A 27,735-nucleotide genomic window follows, 5' to 3' on the forward strand; every position below is an offset into this window, starting at 1 on the left:
ACACGACACAGAAGCCAATGATAGATAAAAGCTGGTCTGTAATCAATTCACAAAGGAGATTAGACATGCGAATGCAGATTGCAAGAAATCTTTGGCAAAGGATGCTAAGAAAAACACCAAGGACTTCTTTACTTATAAAAACTCTAAAAGGATGGGGATGAATTGAATTGGTCCACTTTTTTTTTTTTTTTTTTTTTTTTTTTTTTTATGTGAACCCCAAACACAAGAGGTATTAGAACCTATAGTACTTAGTACCAAGCTTGGGTTGGAGGTTGAGAAGATGAAAGAAGATATTTGTTGACATTGGACTTGAACTTCTGTAGATTGTAATTTTCAGGAAATATGTATGAAGGAAGGTTGTTCCAGAAAACGGCAGTTGAATGAATAAATGAGGAAGATGAAAAGTTGGTTCTGTGGGTTTGAAGTTGGACAGTAAATGGATGTTGGCTGGTGGCGGCACGTGTTCGGACTGTTTTGAAAGAGAGAGCGGGAATTATAGAAGCCAATTCAGAAGAACAGTGCCCATGGAAGTATCTGTAGAAGAGGCATGCAGCTGAAACAGTACGTCTATGAGAAAGCGAGTGGAGAGACTCTGTTAGAGATGTATCATTAAATAACCTAACTGCCCTCTTCTGAATGGAATCAAGAAGCCTGAGAGAGGCTTTCGGGGCACCACCCCAGATGTGGGAACAATATTCCATGGCAGGGTGGATTTGCGATTCATACAGAGTGAGCAGCTGTTATGAAGAAAAGTAATGCTGAGAGCGAAAGAGAAAACCAAGTTTTTTAGATGCAGAGGAAGCAATATTTGTAATGTGCTTGTGCCAAGAGAGATTAGAAGTAAGGGTAATCCCCAAAAGAGATATATTGTTTTGCCTAGAAATCGGAGTGTCACTAAAGATAAGCATAGGAGCAGAAGAATCCTTTTTGCGTGATATAAGACAAGACTGAGTTTTAGAAGGGTTGAAATCAACTAAGTTGTCTTTACCCCACTGGAGAATTATCTGAATATCGACATTTAAGGAATTGGTTGCAGAATTTCAAGAAGTTGAAGCTGATTGAGCAGGGCAAAGTTTCTCAAAATGGAAAGTAGAATGCAATGTGCTATCATCGGCAAAACAACGGATAGGATTTCCAGTCAATGGAAGAAGGTCATTAATATACAAAAGGAAAAGTGTGGGGGAAAGAACTGAACCTTGGGGGACACCGGCATTAGTGGTGAAGTTAGAAGACAGAGAGCCATCTACCATCACCCTCAGTGAGCGATCAGAGAGTTGGCAAACCATAAGATGGAAGCTTGTTTAGAAGACCTTTATGCCAAACATAATCAAAAGCCTTTGAGATGTCAAGAGCAACTACTTGTGTTTCACCGAACCTTTCCATTGAATTAGTCCATAAATGGGTAACATAAGCCAGAATATCACCAGTGGATCGACACTGATGGAATCCATACTGGCGATCGTTGATCAGACGGAAGGTTTCAAGGTAGTTTAAGAGTTGGCGGTTAATTGATTTCTCCATTACTTTAGAAAGAGTAGAAGTACAGTGGAACTTCTCTATTACGAACTTCTATTTAACGAATTTCTCTATATTACGAATTTTTTCGCGAAACATTGCACCTTGAAACGAAATTACATGTAAAATTAACCCCATATAACGAAGTGTTAGTCTCTCTATAACGAATTTTTAAAAAAAATTAGTAAAAGCATTTTTGAAGATTTTCAAGCATTTACTGCTAAACAGCTGCTCAAATATACTGCCTCCTTCCTTCCGAAATTGCGTATTACCATTTGGAATTAAATAATCATCCTTTTAGTGAACACTTGTGGCCGTTGACGCCCGTAGGAGGGTCTCTGTTTCATTTTTGTTACAGTTATTAAACCAAATGGGTTTTCTTAAAAGTGGTCGTAAACTTTACAATAAATAGTGTAGATTTGTAAATTGATGTTGGCTCAGGGGAAAGCGAAATTCGCTGAGGTAAACCTTTAGCATGCTGCGGCGGCAATACATAGAATGCTACCATAGTTTTTAGTAACGCCTATTGAGTGACATTCGCTTCTCACCTCAACTGTACCACGTGACCTTCATGTCAATCGTTATATTTGTCCGTTCTCGTCTAACTGGACCCCCAGTAGATGGTTTTCATGAATTTTTTTTTTTTTTTTTCGTTCGTCATCAATCACATAGGCTTGTATGCTCTTTTTTTTTTTTTTTCTGAAAAGTAACATACAGCATATGTTAATCATAAATTTTCTTTCGTGTATATATGCATGAAAGCGGAATAAAAGAAATTCACAAAGTCGTATATTTCTTCAAAGGGAGTGAGTGATACTGTTGAATTGGCAAGCGAACTTCATTGAGTAGGCGGTACCTGTACTAACAATTCACTGTATGGCCGGCGCAGCGAAGTTTGCGGTGCAGTCCAGTAATTTTTACAATTGCGAAAACAATGTCGAAGAGAAAGTGTTTAAGTATTAATGATAAAGCAAAGATTGTTATGATATTGACCAGGGTTTTAAGAAAAAAGATGTTGCGGAGAAATATGGCAATATCTGCAAGCAGTTTATCTACGAATTTAAAAAAATCGAGAATCAATTTTAAATGCAATTGAAGGAGGAGCAGACAAGAAGCGAATTAAGTTGTGTATATACGAAGATGTTGATAAAACTGTTCTAAAATGGGTGCAAATGATACGTGAAAAGAATATCCCAATATCGAGCCTAATAATTAAGCAACAAGCTCTGAAATTTGTACAGTTCTTCAGACATGAAGAATTTAATTCGAGCACTGGGTGGCTAGAAAAATTTAAGAAGCGCCACAGAATTGTGGAAAAGGTTATTTGTGGAGAAAGTGTTAATGTAAGCGAAGAAGATTGCAACAGTTGGAGGAACAATACCAGAAGATTTTGGAAGAAGATGAGCGTAAGGATGATTCTAATGCTGACGAAATGGGTTTATTCTTTAAATGTTTACCGAATAGAACACTTGCTTTTAAGGATGATAAATGTTTTGGCGGAAAACAAAGCAAAGAAAGAATCATTGTGCTAGTTGGAGAAAATATGACAGGAAGTGAAAAATTAAGACTTTTGGTCGTCGGAATATCAGAAAACCCAACATGTTTTAGAGGCACAAAATCTTTGGAAGTTGACTACACCTTTAATAAAAAAAGCATGGATGACAAGTGATATTTTTGAAGAATGGATATTAAAACTAGACAAGCGTATAACAAAAGAAAAAAGGAAAATCGTGTTGGTAACTGACAACTGTCCGGCACATCCTGCCAAACTTAAAAGTGCGAAGTTGTTTTTACCACCAAACGTAACGTCAAAACTCCAGCCAATGGATCAAGGCATAATTAAAAATTTTAAATTTCATTATCGAAAGAGAATAATAATGAAGATTGCCAATGCGTTCTCAGAAAATAGAAACTTGGAGGTTACCTTAGAGATTGCATCTCCGAACTGACAAAAGTTTGGACAAACGATGTCACTGAATACACTATTCAAAATTGTTTTTCGAAAGCGGGATTTGCATTGAATACAGAAGTCGAACAACGACTGGACGAACAAGATGAACTGCCCCTTTCACACGCTTCTTGATTAGACCGGGGTTCGAGCCCGTCACCACCAAATACGGAGGATGCGGAATGGTCAGGGAATGACCACCGCATATCCCGGAGCAATATGGCCTTAGTTGCTAATGCTCCTATAAAAAAAAAAAAAAAAAACAGCCCCTTTCACAACTGAAAAACTTTTGGATATTATTAGAATCGTCTGGAAACATCGAAAATGAAATAACAATGGAATAACAATGTTTATGTGGATCACAGAAGAACATTCAAATGAAGATGAAATACTGCTGAACAGTGTTAGACGCGACCATGATCACGAAGAAATTAACGATGACGCTGAAGAGACGCATCAGAACAACCCGCAAAAAAGCCAACTCGCAAAGAAATGCTTAAAGCTTTTAAAACGGTTCGTATGGAGCTACAGTTTTGTGAAAAGGTTCCTGATAATTGCTCTGAACAAATGTGAGGTTTTCTTTGAGAATCAGACAATTTTTTTTAATTGTACTGTGCAAACGAAAATTACAGATTTTTTTAATTTGTGATATTTACTGGCGAAAATTGTGTAAACGTAATTTAAATAAGTATGTTTTTTTTAAATAAAATACATTAAAAATAAATGTAGATTCGTTTTCATTTTCTAATTAGATAACAATTTCTAATAAAAAAGATATTCTCTGTATAACGAAATTTCTATATAACGAATTTTTTTCGCCGGATTTATCGAATTCGTTATAGGGAAGTTCGACTGTAATTGCAATGGGACGATAATTGGATGGGAGGGATTTGTCACCCTTTTTAGGAACTGGCTGGATATGAGCAAATTTCCAAGCAGAAGGAAAAACACGTTTGGAATAAGAAAGTGAAAAAAGGCGGCAAAGAATAGGAGTAAGTTCAGGAGCACAGGTTTTGAGAACAAGCGGTGAAATACCATTAGGACCTGGAGCTTTCTTAGCATCAAGATTCATCAAATCACGGAAGACCACAGGAGGCATTGAATGGAGCGTGTTGGGAATGGTGGGAGGTGTTTTACCAAGATCATTAATACATGAGCTGGAAGAAAAATGGGATGCTAGCAGGTCAGCTTTATCCTTGGCTGAAGTGACAACAGAACCATCTGATTTGGACAGAGGTGGGAGCAGAGATGGGCAAAAGTTGTGGCCAATAGCTTTGGCAAGAGACCAGAATGCTCGGCTACCATTAGCGCAAGAAGCAAGTTTTCTACTCTTAGCCTTTTCAAACTCTAGTTTGGACTGATTAATAACTGCTTTACAATTGTTGCAAGCTTTGGTGTAGGCAGAAAATGAAACTGAAGTATTAGAAACAAGCCAATTACGATATGCAACATTCTTCTCTTGAACAGCCTTAGCACATTTATTGGAAAACCAAGGTTTAGATAAAGGACGAGATTTTAAAGTGGAGTGTGGGATAAAGGATTCCATTCCTGCAAGAATAATTTCACTGACACGATCTGAGCAAACATTGACATCAGAAGTTTTGAAACAGTAATCCGACCAAGGAAAAGAAGAAAAGAAGTCTCGCAGGTCATCCCATTTTGCATTCTTGTAATGCCAAACAACACGAGGTTGGGAATAGCCATGAGATAAAGGTTCCATTGGAGAAGAGACAATCACCAAGTTGTGATCTGAAGTTCCTAAAGGACCTCTCACTTCTACCGTGTACTTAGAAGGGTTGTTTGTGAGAAAAAGATCAAGCGTATTGGCTGTATGATTAGGATTGTCCGGTATTCTTGTAGGTAAACGAACAATCTGTGCTAGATCATTAGTAATTGCAAAAGCTTCAGCATCTCGTCCTGCTGGGTCGGTGTGACTAGAAAACGGAAGCCAGGTGGAGTTGTGAACATTAAAATCACCAAGGAAAATTACCTCACTGTTAGGAAAGTTGGACTGGAGAAAGTCAAGTTGCAAAGAGAGGAAGTCAAAGAGCTCCAAGTGATTAGTGGAGTTGGGAGAACGGTAGACACAACAGATGAATTTGACACAATGAGGTAGAGAGATTTTAAGCCAGAGGAGATCACAGAGAAGAGATTCCAAATTGCCAAGTCACTGACAGGGAATATCAGAACGTACATATGCACAAGTACCACCTTTGAGACAAAAGGAATGATACAGCAAATAATTTGGGCATCTGAGATGAGCAGTACTTGAATCAACCGATAACTGAGATTCTGTCAGAAAAAGTACATGGGGTTTGGCAGACTGCAAGTGGAAATGGTGGATTAGAATTGAGACCACTTATATTTGCGAAATGAATTAGGAAGTGCTTGGGAGGTTTAGATTTTTCGCAGATAAGCTTGCTCTATTAGTTTGACAATTCATGGTATATTCAATAGTAAGAAAAAGTGGGTGGGACATGCCGTATGAAATAATGAAATTTTTGATATGGCGTACACGTGGTAAGAATATACCCAGATCCTTGACATAACGTGACCTCGACAATGTTCCCCGCATACACACTACTCGGACTCCCTCCAGTCACTATCTGGCAGAGTAGAGGTAGCAAGATTATACACTAGCTGATCCAGAAGCCTCCTAGAGAGTTACCAATAGGTTCGGTCCGGTGTACTAACTAGCGGCCGGCCTGCGAACACCGTTTTAGAGCTGTACCCTCGAAATGTAAGGAATATTGGATCTCGCCACGACGTTCATCATAACTTCAAAAGTCATCAATCATACTGCATGATGGAAGAGATAGGGAAGTGTTGACCGGAACTTAGCACTAGAGACTAAACATGGGTTCCACCACTTCAAGCCTCCAATAAGCAAAGTGGTGGTATTTCACCGGTTGATGAGAGTCATCTACCACCTATTACTGCTTGGTAACATAGAGGGGCGCCGTTCCTCCATGTGGTGTGGGTGCCACACCTCGACCCCTGCTTACGTTGGTTCACACCTGGGTGATCACCCATCATGTACTTGTGCATGGAGGTTATACCCAGGATTACTAACAGTCCCACCATCGTGAAGGTGCAAGCAGAGGATTTGGCTGTCACAGACCGTCCGGACTTCGCCGAAATAGGGTCCACTTGACTTGAGTGTCACCCGAATATCAGTTCCATCAGTGTTTTTGACTCCCAGGTAGCAAGTACAGCTTGACTGGCATATCTGAGAGAATGTCTGTGACAACCTGAAGGACCGATATCGTTGGTTCGACTGTTGATGATCCTGCTCAGATAGCTGATAATCTGAATGAGTATTTTGCATCTACATTCACACAAGGAGTTATTAAAGGAGGAAAATGCCAGAAGTTTTTCAAATTGTACAATCGTTAAGGGTGCTTAACGATTTTGTAATAACTGAAAGCAAAGTGGAGGAGTAATTGTTGAAGTTAAAAATGAGAAAGGCACCTATGGTGGGTGGGATCTATCCAGTTATATAAAAGGAGGTGCCAAAGCAAGTAAGCAAACCCTTAGCCATAAATATGTGAGCATCTTTGGATACAAAGGAAGTCCCCATGGAATGGAGATGTGCAAATGTATCCCCAACTCACAAAGGGAGGTCTAAGGGTGACACGACTAATTACAAACCAGTTGGTTTAACTTATGTTCTGGGTAAAACAATGGAGTCACTGGTTAAAGATGCATTGCAGGATCATCCAGACAAGACTGCAGCAATAATTCAGACACAGCATGGGTTTGTTAAGAGAAAGTCTTGTCTGACAAATTTGATCAGATACAATGATGTGGTTAAAGGAACTGGATGCAAAAAATAATTTTGATATCCTATACTTGGATTTCAGGAAAGCTTTTGACACTTGCACATGGAAGATTACTGTACAAATTGGAGCAATTTGGTATTACGGTCAAAGTTCTGCAATGGATAAAAAGGGTGGTTTAGTGGGAGAAGACAGAGAGTGGTAATCAATGGACACTGCTCTTCATGGACTAATGTTATTAGTGGAGTTCCACGGGGTTCGGCGTTGAGCCCATTGTTGTTTTGTATATTTATCAGTGATATGGATGAAGGTACATCAGGCTTAATGTCAGTTTTCAGATTGTAAAAGTTTGGCAGGGTTGTTAATGACAGTAATGACAGTGTACTACTGCAGCAGGATCTAGAAAAGTTGGGCAGATGGGCTGAAAAGACGCAACCGAAGTTTAACATTGACAAATGTAAAGTACATGGGTAGAAGAAACCCCAGAGCATATGGGTAGAAGAAACCCCAGAGGAACATTCCAACAGTGTAGTACTACACTTAGGGTTGTAGAAAATGAAAGAGTAGAAAATGAGTAGAAAATGAAAGTCCTGCAGATAACCTTCACTGTTTCTGTGGCAGCATAAAATTTGGAATCACACCACTGTGATTGTGCAGTCAGATTTGAAGTTTTCTGTGCAATGCAGACAGGCTGCCAGAGTAGGTCATGGGTCCTGTATATCATTGACAATGGGGTATTGTCAATGATATACAGGAATTTTGCTAGCAGGGAAAATGAGGTGATTATTCATGAGTATAAGGCGATGGTCAGGCCACACCTTGAGTACTGCGTACTGGTCTGGAGACCTCATTTTAGGAAGGATGTAGATTTGCTTGAGCATGTACAGAGAAGGGCAACAAGATTGGTGAGGGGGAAAGAAGCGGTCCTCTTAACAAGAAAGAATTTATGAAAGAATTTATTTATTAAAAAAAATTAAAGAAATTATGTTCTGCATATTGCAGCAGCTGGAGACTAGGCACCTGCGAGGGGATCTGATTAAGGTGTATTGAGGCCTTGAATGAGTTGAGCATGCTGAATTCTGATGGGATTCTTCCGCTTGCTTAGATTACAAACCTGAGAGTGGCATAAATTCAAATTGAGAAGACAGTTGTAGAATAATGTGTTAAAATTTGCCTTTAACCAGCAGGTGGTTAATTGCTGCAACAAACTTCCTTCCCTCATTGTGGAAGTTGATAGCTTATATAAATTCAAGGAGGAACTGGACAAACATTTAGAGGGAATGGATATGTGAAATTTTTTTTTATTTTTTTTTTTTGGCTAATGCTACACAAGCTCATACACTTGCTTTCTTGCATCAGATGTCTCTTTTATTACTACTACTACCTCTCCTGCAGCTGTTGTTAATAATATTAATGTGTGCATCCTCCTCCGAGCTGGGAGTTTTCCACCCACAATATTTGTTGATAGCATCAACAAATATTGTTGCAACCTTCTATTTAAGTGTATCTTTTCTGTTTAACAAGCATAGCACAGAACACACTGAGAAAAATTCTATCCCATGAGTCTTACACAGTCTCTCCAGGGCTGAATTGATTGACAAGGCTCATATCATATGCTCTCTGCTGTCACATATGGACAGGATTTCAGACACTTTCAATTTAAATCCTAACTCTTGAACATTACTATGTACTTGTTAATTAAATCCTCAAATGTCATTAGTACCAAAATATAAATCATGTGTTGTGCCCTTAAAATATGATATCTGCTGTACCATAAACTTTTGCTCTTTGCAGATGTACACTGTTTCTATTCCATTTATTCTTTTTGCACAATATATATCTCTCATTTCCCTTACAATAGTGTTCCGGCAATGACTATAGCTCATTATTCAGAGGTAAACTCCTTCCAATAAAAGGAGAAAACATCTGGTACCCATTGGTGGATAGGTACAAGGTGTGAGCCAAACGTTTCTGGACTGGGGAAATAAAATTAATTTAGATTTAGATAGTTAGTACTGTCATTGTTCCCCAGAAAGTAGTTCTCTCTCTCTAGAGTTTATACATTTATCCCAGTGCTTTTTTCTTTCTTTGAAGTATCTCTGGAATTTCTGTTTTGCGATGCTATCCAGCACTTTCTGCGGTTCATTTTGAATCTCCGTCATGTCTTTGAATCTTCGTCCTTTTAAATTGATTTTGATTTTGGGGTAAAGGAAGAAATCACAGGGGACCACATCAGGAGGATAGGGAGGTGTGGAACCATTCCCATTTTGTTATTGGCTAAAACTTGCTGAATCGGCAATGCCGTGTGGACTAGTACATTCTCATGCAGAAGCCAATCCAGAATGCACCATTTGTCCAGACATATTCTACTGACTTCATCAAATGCCTTAGGATCTTGATGTAGAACTGGTGATTTACAGTTTAGCCTGGCAGAAGAAGCTACCGATGAACAGTTTCCCCATTGTTGAAGAAAATGACCAATGTACTCTTGATGTTTTTGATTTGACTTTCTTTTCGGACATGGAGATGATGGACATTTCCACTGGGAGGAAATGTCCATCATCTTGCTGCTTTGTTTCTGGATCATAGCCCTAAACCTAGCTTTCATTCCCTGGTATGACCACGGAAAGGAAGTTTCTATCCTTTCTAGCTTGCAGGTCCCTGCACACAGAAAGACAGTTCTGGTTCTGTTTGTCACCCAGAAAAGAGAGCACAAATTTTTCAGCAATCCACCTCTTGTTTTTAAATTTTAATTTTAAATGTGTCAGCATGTACCATATGATAAGCCTAGAATGTCACAACTATTGTTAATCATATGCAATCTGTCCTCAACTACTTGGTGCACTTTTAAACATTTTCAACCAGAATATTTATTAATGATGTTCTGCAGCGAATCCTAAAACGAAACTTTGGTTCATCCTTTTCATCCAGGTTACCTTTTTTCTTAGGTCCTGCAGATAACCTTCACTGTTTCTGTGGCAGCATAAAATATTGGAATCACACCGCTGTGATTGTGAACATACAATGCCAACAACTCAGAAATGTGCTCACAGCTAATACTGGCAATCTTTCCAGATCACATGTACCGATGGTGGGCACATTTCCTTCTAGTAGACACATCCACTGAAAACTCTCCAATTTTGTGTGAGCAGTTCTTCCCTACCGGATGTTCCAACCCAATGTTGGTTGGAACATCTGGTATTACATCTGGTTTGGGGTGGGAATTTGCTTACATCCATCTCCATGTCGGATTTGCTTCTTGGTGGTGTGGGCCTATCCTCCTCAAATGGGATAAATTCTTTCCCTTTTGGAGTAAAATTCATGCTGAGGACGGGATCCCTCTAGTGTGGGATCTCCCCTTTTCATGTGCTGACTTCTGAGCCACTCCCAGGAGTGGAATTGTGCTACTACTTGTGGCCCCCTCCATTTGTGTGATTTATCTTCCTTCCTTCTGTAAGATCTCTATCACGATATCACTCATGTCAAGCTTCACTGACACAATCACTCTTCTTCCCTTTGATCTGTCTTTCTGCACTTTTTTTTTTTTTTTTTTCTCCTATTTCCATCCAGTTTTGGTATTGCTCTCCTGACACTCAACTATCAACATTTCCCCTCCTTTTTTCTCAGGAGATGCCTTCAGTTTTCTTCCCCCTGTGTGTTCTGACTATTTTCCCCTCCAACTTTCTATCTCCCTGATTCTTTTTACATCTTCAAGGGCTGGCCTTCCCTCTGTTCCAGCTCAGATCAGGAAAGCCCCTGTGGGAACAAAGTAGATGGTGATCACAACGTCCTGGTATTAAAGAAGTCAGTCACAATATGAACAATGTTTCTCCACACTAGACTACACTAATATACCACCATAATTTACTTCACAGAGTTTTACAGCTCCGCACTAAATACCTTTCAGAGTTGAGGGGGATGTCTTAGGAGCCACTTTTATAATAATAAGACCTTCTTTAACCATGTCTCTAATTCCTAAACCATCATGGATGTTTCTTCAAGGATTAGGTTGGCAAATGGAAGGCCAGTTGAGCTCCATTTTGCCAGCAGATGGCCTTCCTCCTCGTGGCAAGAACAAGAATCAGTTAATGAATTTCCTGATGATCGCCACTGGCTGGTTACTAAGAGAATAGTCAACAACAGGAAAATACAGTGTTTCACGTAAACCAACATGCACATGATTGGCTTGTTTCAATGTAATGAGGGAACCCATCATTGTGACACAAGGTGGGTTATAAGGGAATCCTTTGTTACTGCTGGAACAGACGTGTTCTTCATTGACCACCTATCCACATGGTGTACCCTCTACAAGCTCATAGTGTCACTGATGCATAAATATAATTGTGTTTTCTTGCCCTTCACCATTTATGCAGCAGAAATCTGGTTGAAGTCTGTCCAGTTGGAAAAATTTAGTTGTATGACCCTGTAATTGCATGAGCATTATTAATTTTGTAAATAAAAAAAAACTTAGGGTTTTCTAATAATATTAATAAGTAAGTTCGTTTAAAAAATATTCTTTAAAAAGTTGCATGTTAAGTTGAATATTTTATTGAAAACATAATCCAAAGTATTTTTACTGTTATGCTATACCAGCACAATATGGCAATCAAGTAAATAAAATGGCAGAAAAACCATTTCTTGGAGCTCTAATTTCACTGCATCCACTTGCAATTACACTCAAAGCTCTCTAATGCTAATGATATTCCTAGAAAAATGGCAGATGATATGAAATGAGGAAATAAGGTGTTGTTAGAAGGAAATTTATTCCTAAATATTGAGAATAAATTTCCATTAAATGTTAGCTAACCTATTTACCAAAATTAAAAATTTGAATTCCTACCACACACTCTATACTATAACAATGGCGACAAGATTCGAACGAAACAATAGTTTTACATATATTAAGTAGTTACCTACAAAAAATCTACCAAAATTAAAAATAAAAATAACAAGTGTTACTAATTTACACTTGTTATTTTTATTAGGTCTATAAAGCTACTTATAAAGTATGATATAATATGGCAATCAAGTAAATAAGATGGCAAAAAAAAACATATTTCTTGGAGCTCGAATTTCACTGCATCCACTTGCTGCAGTTACCCTCAACACCTTCTAATGCTAATGATAGGAAAATGGCAGATGGTATGAAATGGGGAAACAAGATGTTGTTACAAGGAAATTTATTCCTAAATATTGGGAATAAATTTCCATTAAACTAGAATAATAACAAATGAATCTCCCCAGCACACACATGACCTTATTAAGAGGATAAGACTCAATAAAAGCTAAGCTCACTGATCACTACAGGCTCTTGCTATGCTGCTGTAATGAGGCTGAGACCTGGTTCAGTATCTTTTCCAACTTTCCTCCTTCCCTCCTATCAGAACCAGAGAGAGAAAGAGAGAGAATTTTATTGCAACAAAAAGAAGCACATGATGCCCTCCAAGAATTTTCCCTCTACACTTTCAATAGGAGAAAAGTGCAAACAGGCTGCCAAAGTTGGAATAGAAACAGCAGCAGCAAAATTGCACTGCACAACTACTGCAAACTGGGCACACCAAACAATAACAATGTGCAAATGACATGATCTTCTGTTTATATTGTAGATGTGTGCCTATAACATAATGAATAACTGACTTGGGCATGAGCTGGCAAAGGCCATCCCCCACTTCACACACACTCCTAGGCCCTTTACCACAGTTCTGAATGTCATGGCCATGAGGGGTACATTGGCTTGACGTCGACTGGGTTGTTGCACTTAGAATATCATGCAACAACCCGGTGACAAGGTTACAAGTATAAGGAGATCCAAGTTAAAAGATCTCCATATTTATTTCTCACAACATACACAAGATACAGAGTGACCTCACTTTTCAGCATAAGTCTCCTAGAAACTGCACACATTTTTCACGCCTGTTCTTCCAAACTGTGAAGGCTGCGACAAATATTTCTTTGGTGTTATGTTCAGCCCACTGTTAAATGGCAGAAGCAACTGCTTGTCAGCTAGGTAATCTTCTGCCAATAGGGGCATCCTTCATCGTTGGAAACAACCAGAAGTCACTATGCTGAAAGTCAGACAAATATGGAGGATGTGGGATAACCTCATGTTGGTTTCTTTAAAAAAATTTTGCACCTTTCCAGAACGATGGAGTGAAGCATTGTCCTGATTGAAACGAGTGTGATTCAGTCTGTGCGGACATTTTTTCTGAAGTGCTGGGAGGAACTTTTTTTTTTTTTTTTTCAGAACTTCTTCATATAAGTTTTCTGTCATTGTAGTACCTTTGAGTACAGAATTTGCAAGGATTATTTCATCAATATCCCAGAATACAGCAACCATCATTTTCTCTGCACTTGCAGCAACGCAGAACTTTTTGAGTGGTCATGCTTCAATTGTGCAGACTGACATTTCATTTCTGGATTGAAGAGTGGAACCCATGTATCGTCCCTTGTGATAATCAAGGAAAAGAAAGATGCATTTATTGTGTTATGTTGTTGTTATTTGGTTTTTAGGAACATTAGCAACTAAGGCCATGTTCCTCCTGGGATATGAGTGGTCATTTCCTGACCTTTCCGCATCCTCCGTATTTGGTGGTCACGGGCTCGAACCCCGGTCTAATCAAGAAGCGTGTGCTACGCACTGCTGCTCCTGCCCATCTGGCTATGGAGGTGCCACATTTATTGTGGCATCTTGAGTGAGCTTTATTTCACTCAATTTGACACAGTCTTTTTGTTCCTGGAAAAGTTGCCTTTGAAACCACTGAACTGACATCTTGCTCATTCTGAGATCATGGAGTATGGCATGCACAAATCCAACAGAAATGGTTGTAGTTGTTTTAATTTCATCCACTGTTGATCTTCTGTCACCCAAAACCATTTCCTCAACTGACGGATGTCGGCTTCAGAACGACTGATTCGACGTCTTGATTGACATTCTTTGTTTTCTCAGGACTCTCATTCTTCGTGAAACCCAACTATGAACATTTTTCACATCCATAGGGCCTACAGGACACACTTCTGACATTACCCAATGGGTTTCAATTGGACTTTTCTGGTGAGATGCAAAAATCAGATAATGACACATTCCTGGTGAGCAAAGGATGCCATGTTAAGTATTATAAACATAGTATACTATTTAGGGCACTGCAATCATTTTGTGAGAAATAAATTTAGAGACCTTATAACTTGAATGTACCTGCTTAGCAGTGGTTGTAGTATAGTTCAGTATGCATAAGCATGTGTTTCATGCTTATGCATACTGGACAGCCCACACTAGATTGCTAATTCTGTCTCTCTTCCTATAGGCCAAGCTTTCTCTCCCTACTCCATCCACACCTTTAAATCTCCTATCTTGCTGTTTCTCCCCCCCCCACTCTCTTTGTAGTGTTTCCTGCGGGAAGCCTTTTATTACCTTCCCTCAATGCTTTTAGTTAATGTCTTCCCTTTTTCTCTTCATTTTTCATCAGAGCTTGCCTTTCAAGCAGCACAGTCAAGTAGCTACTGCCTTCCAAGTGATCATGTCCTGATTACAAAGAGGCCTGATATAACACAAACAGCACAGTTCATTAAACTCATATTTGCACAATGTACATGACTGGCTATGCAGAATCAATCAGTCCAGAAATACAAGGTGGATTATAAGGGAATCCTAAGGTATAACTATAAGAAAGATATGTATTTACATATCTTTCTTATAATCTTACATATCTTTCTTTTTTTTATATCTTTCTTACATATCTGCCACTCATTTGGAGAAGTCTGATTTTAATTCCTATCAAAATTGAAGTGGAATTTCTCATGTTTTCTTCAATCAAGGGTATAGTTAATCAATCTCAGAGGGTCCAATCCCCTCTTCCCACAAATTATTATGGGTTTTTCAGTCCACACAACATGCAATTCAACCTATAAGAACATGTCAACAGATTGAAAAAAAAAAAAAAAAAATTATGTAGTTGTGAAGCTCTAGAACCATTAAAATAATATTTGAATTTTTTTTCTCCATTTTTATGTACATATTCACATTGTTCAAATTCTGCATCCCTTATGTAAGAATAGTACCATGTTTCTGATATTCCTATAACTAGAACCATTAAAATAATATTTGAATTTTTTTTCTCCATTTTTATGTACATATTCACATTGTTCAAATTCTGCATCCCTTATGTAAGAATAGTACCATGTTTCTGATATTCCTATAATTCCTCTACTTCAAATTCATCAAATTTGTTTACTGTGCTCCTATCATTTTATTCCTTTATTTCTGCATCACATCAGGAATTATTTGTGTTATCCATGTGTAACTGTGGTAATTACTGCTGGTGACAAATGATAGTTGTTATTTTGCTATGACTTAAAAAATATAATCATATGGTAGCTCATGACATGCCACCTACTACTAAAGGGTATTCCAGGGGGAATCTGCCAAACTTGAGGAGTTGATTCCTTGGATGATTTTAAACAACAAAAAAAATGTTCATTGAATGTGGATCCAACTCCCAGTGGGTGGGAGATTGGTCATTTCACAAATTCAATCACTAGTAACTTCAGTGCTACCTGACCTTGCACATGTCTAATTCTTGCAACCTTCTTGGAGCTCAGAAACAGTGGTTTATTGTGTGTATTGACCATATTTAAGTGTGTGCATTGGTGCCTCCATAGCCAGGTGGGCAGGAGCAGCAGTGCGTAGCACATGCTTCTTGATTAGACCGGGGTTCGAGCCCGTGACCACCAAATACGGAAGATGCGGAAAGGTCAGGGAATGACCACCGCATATCCCCGGAGCAATATGGCCTTAGTTGCTAATGCTCCTAAAAACTAAATAACAAACAACAAACTGTGTGCATCTACAGAAATTTTCAAACAAGAATATGCTGATATCTTGTAATGGTAATGTGAGAGCTGCTGTTGAAGAATACCAGCAATGATTTCCTCCAACCAAATTGTTCCTAATCAAAAAGTTTTTATTGTTACATGCCAACACCTGTGGGAAATCAGATCATTTTATGTTGCATCTGAAAGTAATTTTAATCATGAAGTTCAATAACATGATATGATTCATAACACGATACATGAAATAACATAATTCAAGAAATATGATGGAGTCCTGCTGAAAATGTTCACATGATTTGGAGTTCCTAAAATGACCATTTGGAAAGTGCTACATTACAAGCATTTGTAACAAGTATACAGCACCTTAAAGAAACAGATTGAGTCATGAGGGAACTTTTTTTTGTTTGGTACTTACTAATTCTGATGTGTGCAGGTTTATTTTTATTGACTGATGAACCAATATTTACTTGGGATGGAGTGATTTAATATGCATAGCGAACGTATAGAGGATGGTACAATTCTCATGCAACAGATGAAGCCAATTTCTAGTGACAATTTTCAATAAATGTATGGTGTGAAATTGTTAGAAACCAGTTAATTGGACAATGTCTATTGAGCTGTCAGTGTGGAAACACCTTATTTTTTTTTTGAAAGTCAGCTGCCATGCCTTGTGGAGGATGTTCCTTTATTGAAGTGATGGCATATGTATTTCTGTTACAATGCAGCTCTGCATCTTTTCCAGCCTGGTTTCTGATTATTCTGTACCATTACTAACTCTATCCCAACCATTGGATTGGCTAAGGAGGTTTTTATCCTTGGTCAACTAAATCACCAACTTTAATTCTTAATTCTGAACCACAGACTGTTGTTGTGGGCTTCAAATGAAAGCATTATTGTATCTGCAAAAGGTGAATTATTGATAGGGATATACTGTATCAGAGAATTTTGAATGCTGCAGACTATGTTCAAAATGACTAACAAATGAGAGAGAGAGAGAGAGAGAGAGAGAGAGAGAGAGAGAGAGAGAGAGAGAGAGAGAGAGCGAGCATCAGGATATGTGTAGAATAGAAGGAAGACATTTTGAGTGATTATTATAAGAGCTTTATTGATATTCTCTTCTTAAAGGAAATAATTTTCCAACATAAAATAAGTTTTAAGACAATTTTAAATGTAAATATCACCATGCCAGTTTTAAATCAAATTCATATTGATATGAACTTTTTAACTCAAAATCATTCAAGGAATCAATCTCTGAAGTAATTTGGCAGATTCCTCCTGGGATGCACTGTATATAAATAAAAATGGGTACATCATAGAAGTATCCTTATAACCTAAATTGATGTATAATGTTTATGGAAATCTTTTTTTTTTTTTTTTTTTCTCCCCATAGGAATGTGGTTGTTTGTGTGAAAGCTGTGTTAATAATAATAGGTGAGTAAAGTTTATTTTCTTAATTATGGCATAAAGAATTTACAAAGATAATAAGTTGATCTGATTAGCCAATTTACTTATTCCATGTATGGGATTTTCTAAAAATTTAATGTGCATAATGTGTTTCTCACATGTAATTTTTTTTTTATAGGACGATAATTCAGAGGATAAGTTGAAACAGATAAATTTCAGATACATTACTATGTTAGATGATCACAAGGAAGAGTCTGCTCACTCAATAGATTATTGCCAAGTACTTGGCAATAAGGCTTGGCCTTATGTCCAACATAGAAATGAATACCACTATCCATATTCTCAACCTAATATGCTAATATCTTTTTAAATTATATAGCATCACCTGAACACTTGAATCCACTATATATTTTAAAATCTAAGATGCTGACAGAACAGGGCAGCTGATGAGAAGCCAGTAAACTTCAACACAACTGTTCTGTCAGTTTCATAGATTTTAAAATGAATAATAAACGTTAATTGAAGCCAGCATGTGTCTTCTATTAACTCCTATTGTGAACATATACTGAACTGTGTGAATAATTTTGTCTAAGTGGACAACCAAGCAGGTGTATATACTTAGACAAAACCTAATATGATAAGACAGATTATCTTCCATATCTGAAGTGGCATATGGAAGAAAAACTTCCATTTAAACAAATAATAACCATTATCTAATAACCATTATTTAAACAAATAATAACCCTTAGAATAGGGCCACATTAAACATTGTGGTAGATGACTCTCATTAACCAGTGCAATACCACCACTTTGCTTATTGGAGGCTTGAAGTGGTGAAGACCATAGTTAGTCTCCAGAGCAAAGCTCCAGCAACCCCCTCATCTCTTCCATCATGTAGTATGATTGATGTCTTTTCAGGTTATGATGGGAATCATGGCTAGTTCCAATCTTCCTTGAATTTCGAGGGTACAGCCCTAAAACGCTGTACACAGGCCAGCCACAGGGTAGTCCATTGGACTGAATCTATTGGTAACTGTCTCTGAGGTTTTTGGATCAGCTATTGTATAATCTCGCTGCCAGATAGTGACTGGAAAGAGTCTGAATAGTATGTATGCAGGGGGGGGGAGTATCGTTGAGGGCACATTATGTCAGAGAGCTGGGTATATCTTGCCATGTGTATGCTATTTTCATTGCTTCATGCGTCTTGTCCTTCCCATGTTTTCTTCTGCTGAATACATCACGAATAGTCCAACTAATAGAACAAACTTACATGCAAAAAAGATCCAAACACTTCATTCATTTTACAAATATACATGGTCTCAGTGATGTCCATTTCCATTTACAGTCTACCAAGCCCTACATACTTTTTCTGACAAAGTCCCAATTATTGGTTGATTCAACCTCTGCTCTTCTCGGTTGTCTGAATTATTCTCTGTATGGTTCCTTTCGCTTCAAAGGTGGTACATGTGCACATGTCCATTCCTAATTATTCAATATACATTTCCTTTTATTTCAAAAGTAGTACCTGTTCATATCCAATATGACATTCCCTGCCAGAGATGTAGTAATTTGGAATCTCCTCCAGCTTAAAATATTCATCTGTTGCCTCTATCATTCTCTAAACTCCATTAATCACATAGAACTCTTTGACTTCCTTTCTTTGAAACTTGACTTTCTCCAATTAAACTTTACTAACAGTGAGGTAATTTTAATGTTCACTCCCTCTGGCTTCCTTTTTCTAGTTGCACAGACTCAACGTTGAGATGCTGAGGCTTTTGCAATTACTAATGACCTCACACAGATTGTTCATTTACCTACCAGAATACCAGACAATCCTAACACCAGCCAACACTTTATCTTTTTCTGATGAGCAACCCTTCGAAGTGCATAGTAGACGTGAGTGGTCCTCTAGACACCTCAGATCACAACTTGGTGATGGTGTGTCTCTTCTGCAATGGAGCCTTTCTCTCTGGCCATTCTGAGCCTCCTGTTGTTTGGAATTACAAGAATAGAAACTGGGATGATCTGCACGTTTTCTAAACTTCTTTTCCTTGATTCGATTACTGTTTTAATCTTTTGATGACAGTTTGCTCAGGTCATGTCAGTGAAATTATTCTTGTAAGGATGAAATTCTTTATTCCACATACCACTTTAAAATCTCATCCTTTATCTAAATCTTCACCTTTCCAGCAAATGTGCTGAGGCTGTTCAAGATAAGAATGTTGCATATCACAATAATTGGCTTGCATCCAAATCTTCCTGTTCATTTTCTGCCTACACCAAAGCTCGCAAAAATTATAAAGTAGTTATTAATCAGTCCAACTGTATTTTGAACAGGCTTAGAGTACAAAACTTGCTTTTTGTCCAAATGGCAGTCAAATATTCTGATCTCTTGCCAAAGCTATTGGCTGCTAACGTTTGCCCATCTCTACTCTCACTTCTGATAAAGCCAACATGCTAGCATCTAATTTTCTTCTAACTCTTGTATTGATGACCTTCGTAAACCACCTTGTCCCATTCTCAGTACATTCATTCAATGCCTCATCTAGTCTTCTCTCAAAAGGATGCCAGAAGAATTTTGAACAATTTTGATGCCAAGAAAGCTTTAGGTCCTGATGGTATTTCTTCACTTGTTCTCAAAAGCTGTGCATCCAGTTCTGTGTCAATTTTTGATTGGAACTTGAGATTATTATCCAATTCTTTTATCATTGCTTTATACACTGAGTGGACCGAAATCATGGGATATCTACATAGTAATGGGGAGGCCCACTTTTTGCCTGAATAAGGGCAGTCACATGGCAAGGCATTGAGTCCACTAGTTTACAAAAGCGTTCCACAGGCATTTCCATCCATGCTTGCTGCACTGCTGTCCATAATTCTGTTGCATTCCAGGGTGGAGGATCCAAAGCTCGAATGGACCTTTCCACAGCATCCCAAAGATGCTCCGCAGGGTTTATGTCCAGCGAACGTGGAGGCCATTCCATGGTGGTAAAATCTGCAGAATGCTCTTCAAACCGTGTTCTGGTCACCACGGCTCTTTGGGAAGGTGCATTGTCCTGCTGGAAGAGTCCACTGTGCTGTTGGCACATGATGCCCATGAAGCCGGTGTTGTTCCTTTTTGGAAATTGCTCATATCCATCCAGTTACTAAAAAGATGACAGATCTCTTCCATTTAATTATTATCCCATTGCACTTAATTCCATTCTTTCTAAAGTAATGGACAAATCCATTAACAGCCAACCTCTTAAACTATCTGTAAACCTTAAAGCTAATCAGTGATCACCAATATGGATTCCATTAGTGTCAAACATCTGGTAATATACTAGCTTAGTTACCCATCTGTGGACAAATTTAATGGAAATGTTTGGTGAAACCCAAGCAGTTGCCTTTGATATTTCAGATATTTTATCATGTTTGGCATAAAGGTCTTGTAAATAAGCATTTATAAGATCTGCAACTGTTTTTTTGAACTTGGTTATCCAGTTTTTCCATTTCACCACTCACTGCAGGTGATGGTGGATGGCTTTCTGTCTCCTAACTTCTCCACTGATGCTGTTTTGATAATAACGCATTGCATTCCACTTTCCAGTTTGTTACAAAATGGAGTCTACCACTCCTGTGCTTATCTTCAATAACATGAAGATTTCTAGAAATATCACATATCTTTATTAGTGATTATCCTAATATCTCTTGGCATAAATCAGCATAAATACACTGCAAGTATTGTTTCCTCTCCATCTGAAAAACTGGGTTTTCTCTTTCACTCTCATTGTTACTAATCTTCTAAACAACTACCCATTCTCTACAAATCTCAAATTCGCTATGCCATGAATTATTGCTCCCACATCTGGGGTGATATCCTCAAAACCTTTCTCGGGCTTCTAAGTCATCCAATAAATCCACAAAGGGACTTTTGTGGATTTATTAGATGACTGTTTTCTGCAGCACCATGTTCAAGAGGTATTACTCACTCTGTTTGCCTCTCAGTTAATACCCTTGATCTCATTATCAGCAGTAAGTATTTGTGCATTAAGAATCTGCAGATAAAGGGTGTGGCAGTGATCACAGTGTACTGATGTGGGATTTACTTAAAAATGTAACTATCATCAGGGGTAAAGGAAAGGTTATTGCTTTCTTGAAGGTGACTATGGTGGTCTCAGATAGTTTATAAATTCTATACAATGGGACCAACTGATGATGTTAGCACAGCAAATTCTAAATGGGAAGCATTCAAGGAATTAATCTTGGGAGCTACTAGGCATTTCATACCAACTAAGAAATACTGTTCAAGATTTAGGCCTAAACGGATGTCAGATGAACTAATGAGACTCGTGGCAGAGAAGAAAAATGCATGGAATGCATATAAATTATCAGACGAAACAGAAGCCTGTGGTAGATAAAAGCTAGTCTGTAATCAAGTCATAAAGATATCTTAGGCAAAGATATCTTTACTTATGTAAACCTAGATGGAATGGGATGAATCAGATTGGTCCACTTGATGACGATGATTTCGACTGTTGATGATGATCCTCAGGGAGTTGACAAACCAAATGAGTATTTTCCATCTACGTTCACACATGAGTAATTCGATAGGGAAGTGGCCAGAGGTTTATCAAACAGGGAGCTAAATGATTCTGTAATAACTGAGAGGAAAGTGAAGGAGAGATTGTTGAAGTTAATTGTTGAACATAAGAAAGGCACCTGGGGCAGTGGGATCTGTCCAGTTATTTTAAGGGAGGCAGCAGAGAATGTAAACACACACTTAGCCATAATTATGAGAGAATCATTGTATTCAGGGGAAGTCCCCATGGACTGGAGATGTGCAAATGTATCCCCAATTCACAAAGGGGATCAAATGGTGACACAAGTAATTACAGACCTGTTAGTTTAACTTCTGTTCCGGGGAAAATAATGGATTCACTAGATTAAAGAAGCAATGCAGCAGCATCAAGACAAAACTTCGGTTATATTTCAGACAGCATAGGTTTGTTAAGGGGAAATGTTGGCTGACAATTTGATTGGATACTAACTATGGTCACAAAGGAACTAGATGCAAAAAATAATTTTGATATCATATACTTGGATTTCAGCAAAGCTTTTGATACTGTTACACATGGTAGACTACTGAACAGTGATAATATTTGAAATGTTATAACTATTGGTAATTCCCTTCTAGTTGCTGACAAACTGAATAAATATAATATTCAGCATCTACATTTATGCATGAAGTATTTAAGGATGGACACACCAGAAGTATGCTGCAGACATTCTCTTACATATGCCAAGCTGTGCTTTCTACCTGGAAGTCTAAAACACTGACTTCTGGTATCAGATCACACTCTTGACTTGAGTGTCATCTGATATTCAGATGACACTCAAGTCAAGTGGACTTAATTTCGGCAAATTCCGGTTGATCTGTGACAGCCAAATCCTCTGTTTGCACCTTTGCAATGGTGGTACTGTTAGTAACCCTGGGTATAACTCCATGTGCAAGTCCTCAAATGTGGCACTTAGCACACTGTAGCACCCAGGTGTGAACCAACATAAACAGGGGTCAAGGTGTGGTGCCCTGACCACAGGGAGAATGCTGCTCCCTCTTTGTTACCAGTAAAACCACCACTTTGCTTATTGGAGGCTTGAAATGGTAGAACCCATGTTTAATCTCCAGAGCAAAGCTCCAGAATCCATCATAGCAATATCCAATCTTCCTTACATTTCAAAGGTACAGCTCTAAAATGGTATTCGCAGGCTGGCCACTAGATAGTCCACCAGACCGAACCTATTGGTAACTCTCTTGGAGGCTTCTGGATCAGCTAGTCTATAATCTCGCTGCCTCTACTCTGTCAAATCGTGACTGGAGGGAGTCCGAGTAATGGGTATGTGGGAGGCATTGTCAAGGTCACGTTATGTGAAGGAGCTGGGTATATTCTTCCCATGTGTACGCCAAAACCAAAAATTTCATTACTTCATACAGCAGGTCCACACCCACCCACCCACCTTTTTCTTACTACTGAATACACCATGAATTGTCAAACTAATAGAACAAACTTATCTGCAAAAAGATCTAAACCTTCCAAACACTTCCTTGTTCATTTCACAAATATATGTGGTCTCAGTTCTAATCTCAATGATGTCCGTTTCCACTTACAATCTGCCAAACCCCATTCATTTTCTGACAGAATCCTAGTTATCAGTTGATTCTGCCACTGCTCATCTCAACTGTCCGAATTAATCTCCTTTATGGTTCCTTTCACTTCAAAGGTGGTACTTGTGCACATGTACATTCTGATATTCCCTGTCAGAGACTTAGTAATTTGGAATCTCCTCTTTTCAAGCGTCTCTGGCTTAAAATCTCTTTACCATATTCTGTCAAATTCATATGTTGCCTGTATCATTCTCCCAACTCCACTAATCACTTGGAACTTTGAAACTTGCTTTCTCCACAACTTTCCTAACAGTGAGGTAATTTTCCTTGGTGATTTTAATATTCACAATGCTAGCTGGCTTCCATTTTCTAGTCACACTGACCCAGCTGGGCAAAGTGCTGAGGCTTTTACAATTACTAATGACCTTGTACAGATTGTTCATTTACCTACCAGACAATCCTAACCATATAGCCAACATGCTTGATCTTTTTCTCACAAACAACCCTTCTACATATATGGTAAAGGTGAGTGGCCCTCTAGGCACCTCAGATCGTAACTTGGTGATGATGTGTATCTTCTGCAATGGAGCCTTTCTCTTGTAGCCATTCTAAGCCTTCCGTTGTTTGGAATTACAAGAATGGAAACTGGGATGATCTGCAAGTTTTCTAAACTTCTTTTCCTTGGTTCGTTTTTTTTTAAAGATTTTTTGATGTTTTCCTTTGATAACATGATAAAGTTTGCTCAAGTCATGTCAGTGAAATTATTCTTGTAAGGATGAAATTCTTTATTCCACATGCCACTTTAAAATCTCGTCCTTTATTTAAACCTTGGCCTTTCCAGTAAATGTGCTGAGGCTGTTCAAGGTAAGAATGTTGCATATCGCAATAACTGGCTTGCATCCAAATCTCCCTGTTCATTTTCTGCCTACACAGAAGCTTGCAAAAATTATAAAGTAGTTATTGATCAGTCCAACTATATTTTGAACAGGCTTAGAGTAGAAAACTTGCTTTTTGTCCAAATGGCAGTCAAATATTCTGATCTCTTGCCAAAGCTATTGGCTGCCAACTTTTGCCCATCTCTGCTCCCACTTCTGTTAAAACCTGATGGATCTCTTGCCACTTCAGCTAATGATAAAGCCTACATTCTAGCATCTAATTTTCTTCTAATTGTTGTATTGATCATCTCCGTAAAGCACCTCATACCATTCCCAGTACACTTCATTCAATGATTCCAGTAGTCGTCTCTCAAAAGGATGACAGAAGAATTTTTAACAGTTTTGATGCCAAGAAAGCTCTAGGTCCTGATGGTATTTCTCCACTTGTTCTCAATACCTGTGCATACTCCAGTTCTCTGTAATTTTTTTACACATTTTTATGTAACTGGTATTGTTCCTTCTTGGAAATTTGATCATATCCATCCAGTTACTAAAAAGATGACAAACTCTCTCATTTTATTATTGCCCCATTACACTTAATTCTATTCTTTCTAAAGTAATGGAGATATATCCATTAACAGCCAATTCTTAAACTATCTAGAAACTTTCCAGAAAATTTTTAATCAACAATCGCTAGTATGGATTCTGTCAGTCTCAATCCACTGGTCATATTCTGGCTTATGTTACTCATTTATGGACAAATTCAAAGGAAAAGTTTGGTGAAACTCAAACAGTTGCTCTTTACATTTCAAAGGCTTTTGATCATGTTTGGTTAAAGACCTTCTAAATAAGCTTCCGTCTTCTGGTTTGCCAACTGTTTTTTGTAATTGGGTATCCACTTTTCTCTCTGACCACTCACTGTGGGTGATGGTAGATGGCTCTCTGTCTTCTAACTTCTCCAATAATGCTGGTGTTCTCTAAGACTCAGGTCTTTCTCCCACTCTTTTCATCTTGTATATTAATGACTTTTTTCCTTTGACCAGAAAACCTATCCATAGTTTTGCTGATGATAGCACATTGCATTCCACCTTCCAGTTTGAGAAGGTGGAATGCAATGTGCTACACAAACTTCCCTGCACAAACAGCTTCTACTTCTTGATTTCAGTCATTCTAAAAAGAGTCCTTTTTGCGAGACATAAGACTCACAAAAAGGACTCTTCTGCTCCTATGCTTATCTTTAATGACCCTCCAATTTCTAACCTTGTTTGTTTGTTATTTGGTTTTTAGGAGCATTAGCAACTAAGGCCATGTTGCTCCGGGGATATGTGGTGGTCATTCACTGACCTTTCCGCATCCTCCGTATTTGGTGGTCACGGCCTTGAACCCCGGTCTAATCAAGAAGCGTCTGCTACGCACTGCTGCTCCTGCCCACCTGGCTATGGAGGCATCTGAGTGCTGAATGATTTTTGTAATAACTGAGAGGTAGTTGAAGAGAGAGGTTGTTGAGGCTAAAGTAAATATAGCACTCGATGGAATCTGCCCAATCAAATCATATCAAAAGAAGCAAAAGAGGTTATGTAAAACTTTAAACATAATTAATGCATCCTTGAATTCAGGAGCAGTTCCTGTGGATTGTTAATATCTCCTCTAGTAATAAAGAGAGATCCAAGGGAGAAATAGGTACTTATAGACCTGCAACCTTGACGTCTGTTTCAGGATAAATAATAGGGTCAGTGATAAAAGAAGTCAAGCAAGGAATGTAGTTATATGGCAAACACAGCGTGGATTCATTAACAGAAGATCTTGTTTGGTCAGTCAGATTGACTGCTGTGACAGAGTATTACTCTTGGTAGTGGCAAATTATACTAGAAAGCAAACTTATAGAGCATCAGCCAAAAAAAAAAAAAAAAAAACTTCCCATTTCACTTTCCATTCCCTCCAATAGTTTATCTAGTTCTTTCTTGAATTTATTATTTATTTAAGCAATAAACTTTAAACAGTTGATTGCTGGAAATTTTTTTTCCAGCAATCAACCACCTGCAGGCTAAAGCCAAACTTCCACACAACTGTTCTGCAATCATCCTTCCTCAGTTTGAATTTATGATGTTTCCTCATTTAAATTTATGATGTTCAATTTGGTAGTCTGAGCAAGAGAAGGAATCCCAACAGGACTGAACTTGCATTTAAAGCCTTCAACACCTCAATCAGATCACCTTGCAAGTGTCTAGTTTCCAGATGCTGCAATTTGCAGAACTGAAGCCTCTCATGTTAAGATCACCCCTTGTTTCTGTTCTCTGTACCTGTTACAGCAGCTCTACAGCCCTCCAGACCTGCATGCAGTACTGTAGATGTAGCCTGGCCATTGCATTGTGCAATGGGATAATCACTTCCTTATCCCTGCTAGTAAAATTCCTGTATATCATTGACAAAACCCTATGAGCAGTCCTGGCAGCCTGCACTGGTCAGAGAACTTCATTTCTGACTACACAATTACCCCATACTGCATACATGTTGTTTTCCACTACCCAGTGTACTATCATACAGTCGATATGTTATCTGAGGTTGCTGCTACCCATATGCAGTACTTTGCATTTTTAAATGTTAAACTTCAATTGCCATTTCTCAGCCCATCTGCCTATTTTTTTTATAGATTGCAATAGCATATCATCATTACTGTTATTAATCACCCTTTAAACCTTTATATCATCTTCAGACTTAGATATTAGGCATATCAGTAAATCAATAAATTAAATAAATATAGAAAACAACAATTAGCCCAGCACCAAACCCTGTGATACCCCACTAATAAGATTAGTCCATGAAGACTTATGGACTAATAAGATTAGTCCATTAATAACTACTCTCCGTCTTCTCTCATTCAACCATCCTTTTGTCCATAGCAGTAACTTGCTTATAATCCACACTATTCAAATTTGTACTGCAGTGTTCATCAGTATCCAAATCTTTTTCTGATATCCAAGTATATGATATCAAAATTGTTTTTTACATCTACTTCCTTTGTGACTGCATCGTATTATCCAGTCAAATTGGTCAGACAAGGTTTCCCCTTAACAAACCAATGCTGTGTCTGAAATATAATTTTAGTCTTGTCTAGATGGTCCTGCATTCTTTAAACAGTGACTCCATTATTTTGAACAGAATTTAAACTAACAGGTCTGTAATTACCCATATCACCTTTTAATCCTTCCTTTGTAAACTGAGGAACATTCGCACGTCTCCAGT

General features: G+C 38.2%; 1 protein-coding gene across 1 annotated transcript in view; it reads left to right on the forward strand.

Moving 5' to 3' along the window:
• Positions 1-27,735, forward strand: part of LOC150084623 (uncharacterized) — a 174,065-nt gene that overhangs the window by 41,375 nt on the left and 104,955 nt on the right. The window contains exon 3 of the mRNA XM_090375360.1: positions 17,459-17,499. Within this exon, the coding sequence (XP_090231486.1) occupies positions 17,459-17,499 (41 nt within the window). The remainder of the gene's footprint in view (positions 1-17,458; positions 17,500-27,735) is intronic.

This window comes from Mastigoproctus giganteus, chromosome 6 (genome assembly GCF_048544385.1).
Source record: "Mastigoproctus giganteus isolate SK-2022 chromosome 6, ASM4854438v1, whole genome shotgun sequence".
Classification (NCBI taxonomy): domain Eukaryota; kingdom Metazoa; phylum Arthropoda; class Arachnida; order Uropygi; family Thelyphonidae; genus Mastigoproctus; species Mastigoproctus giganteus.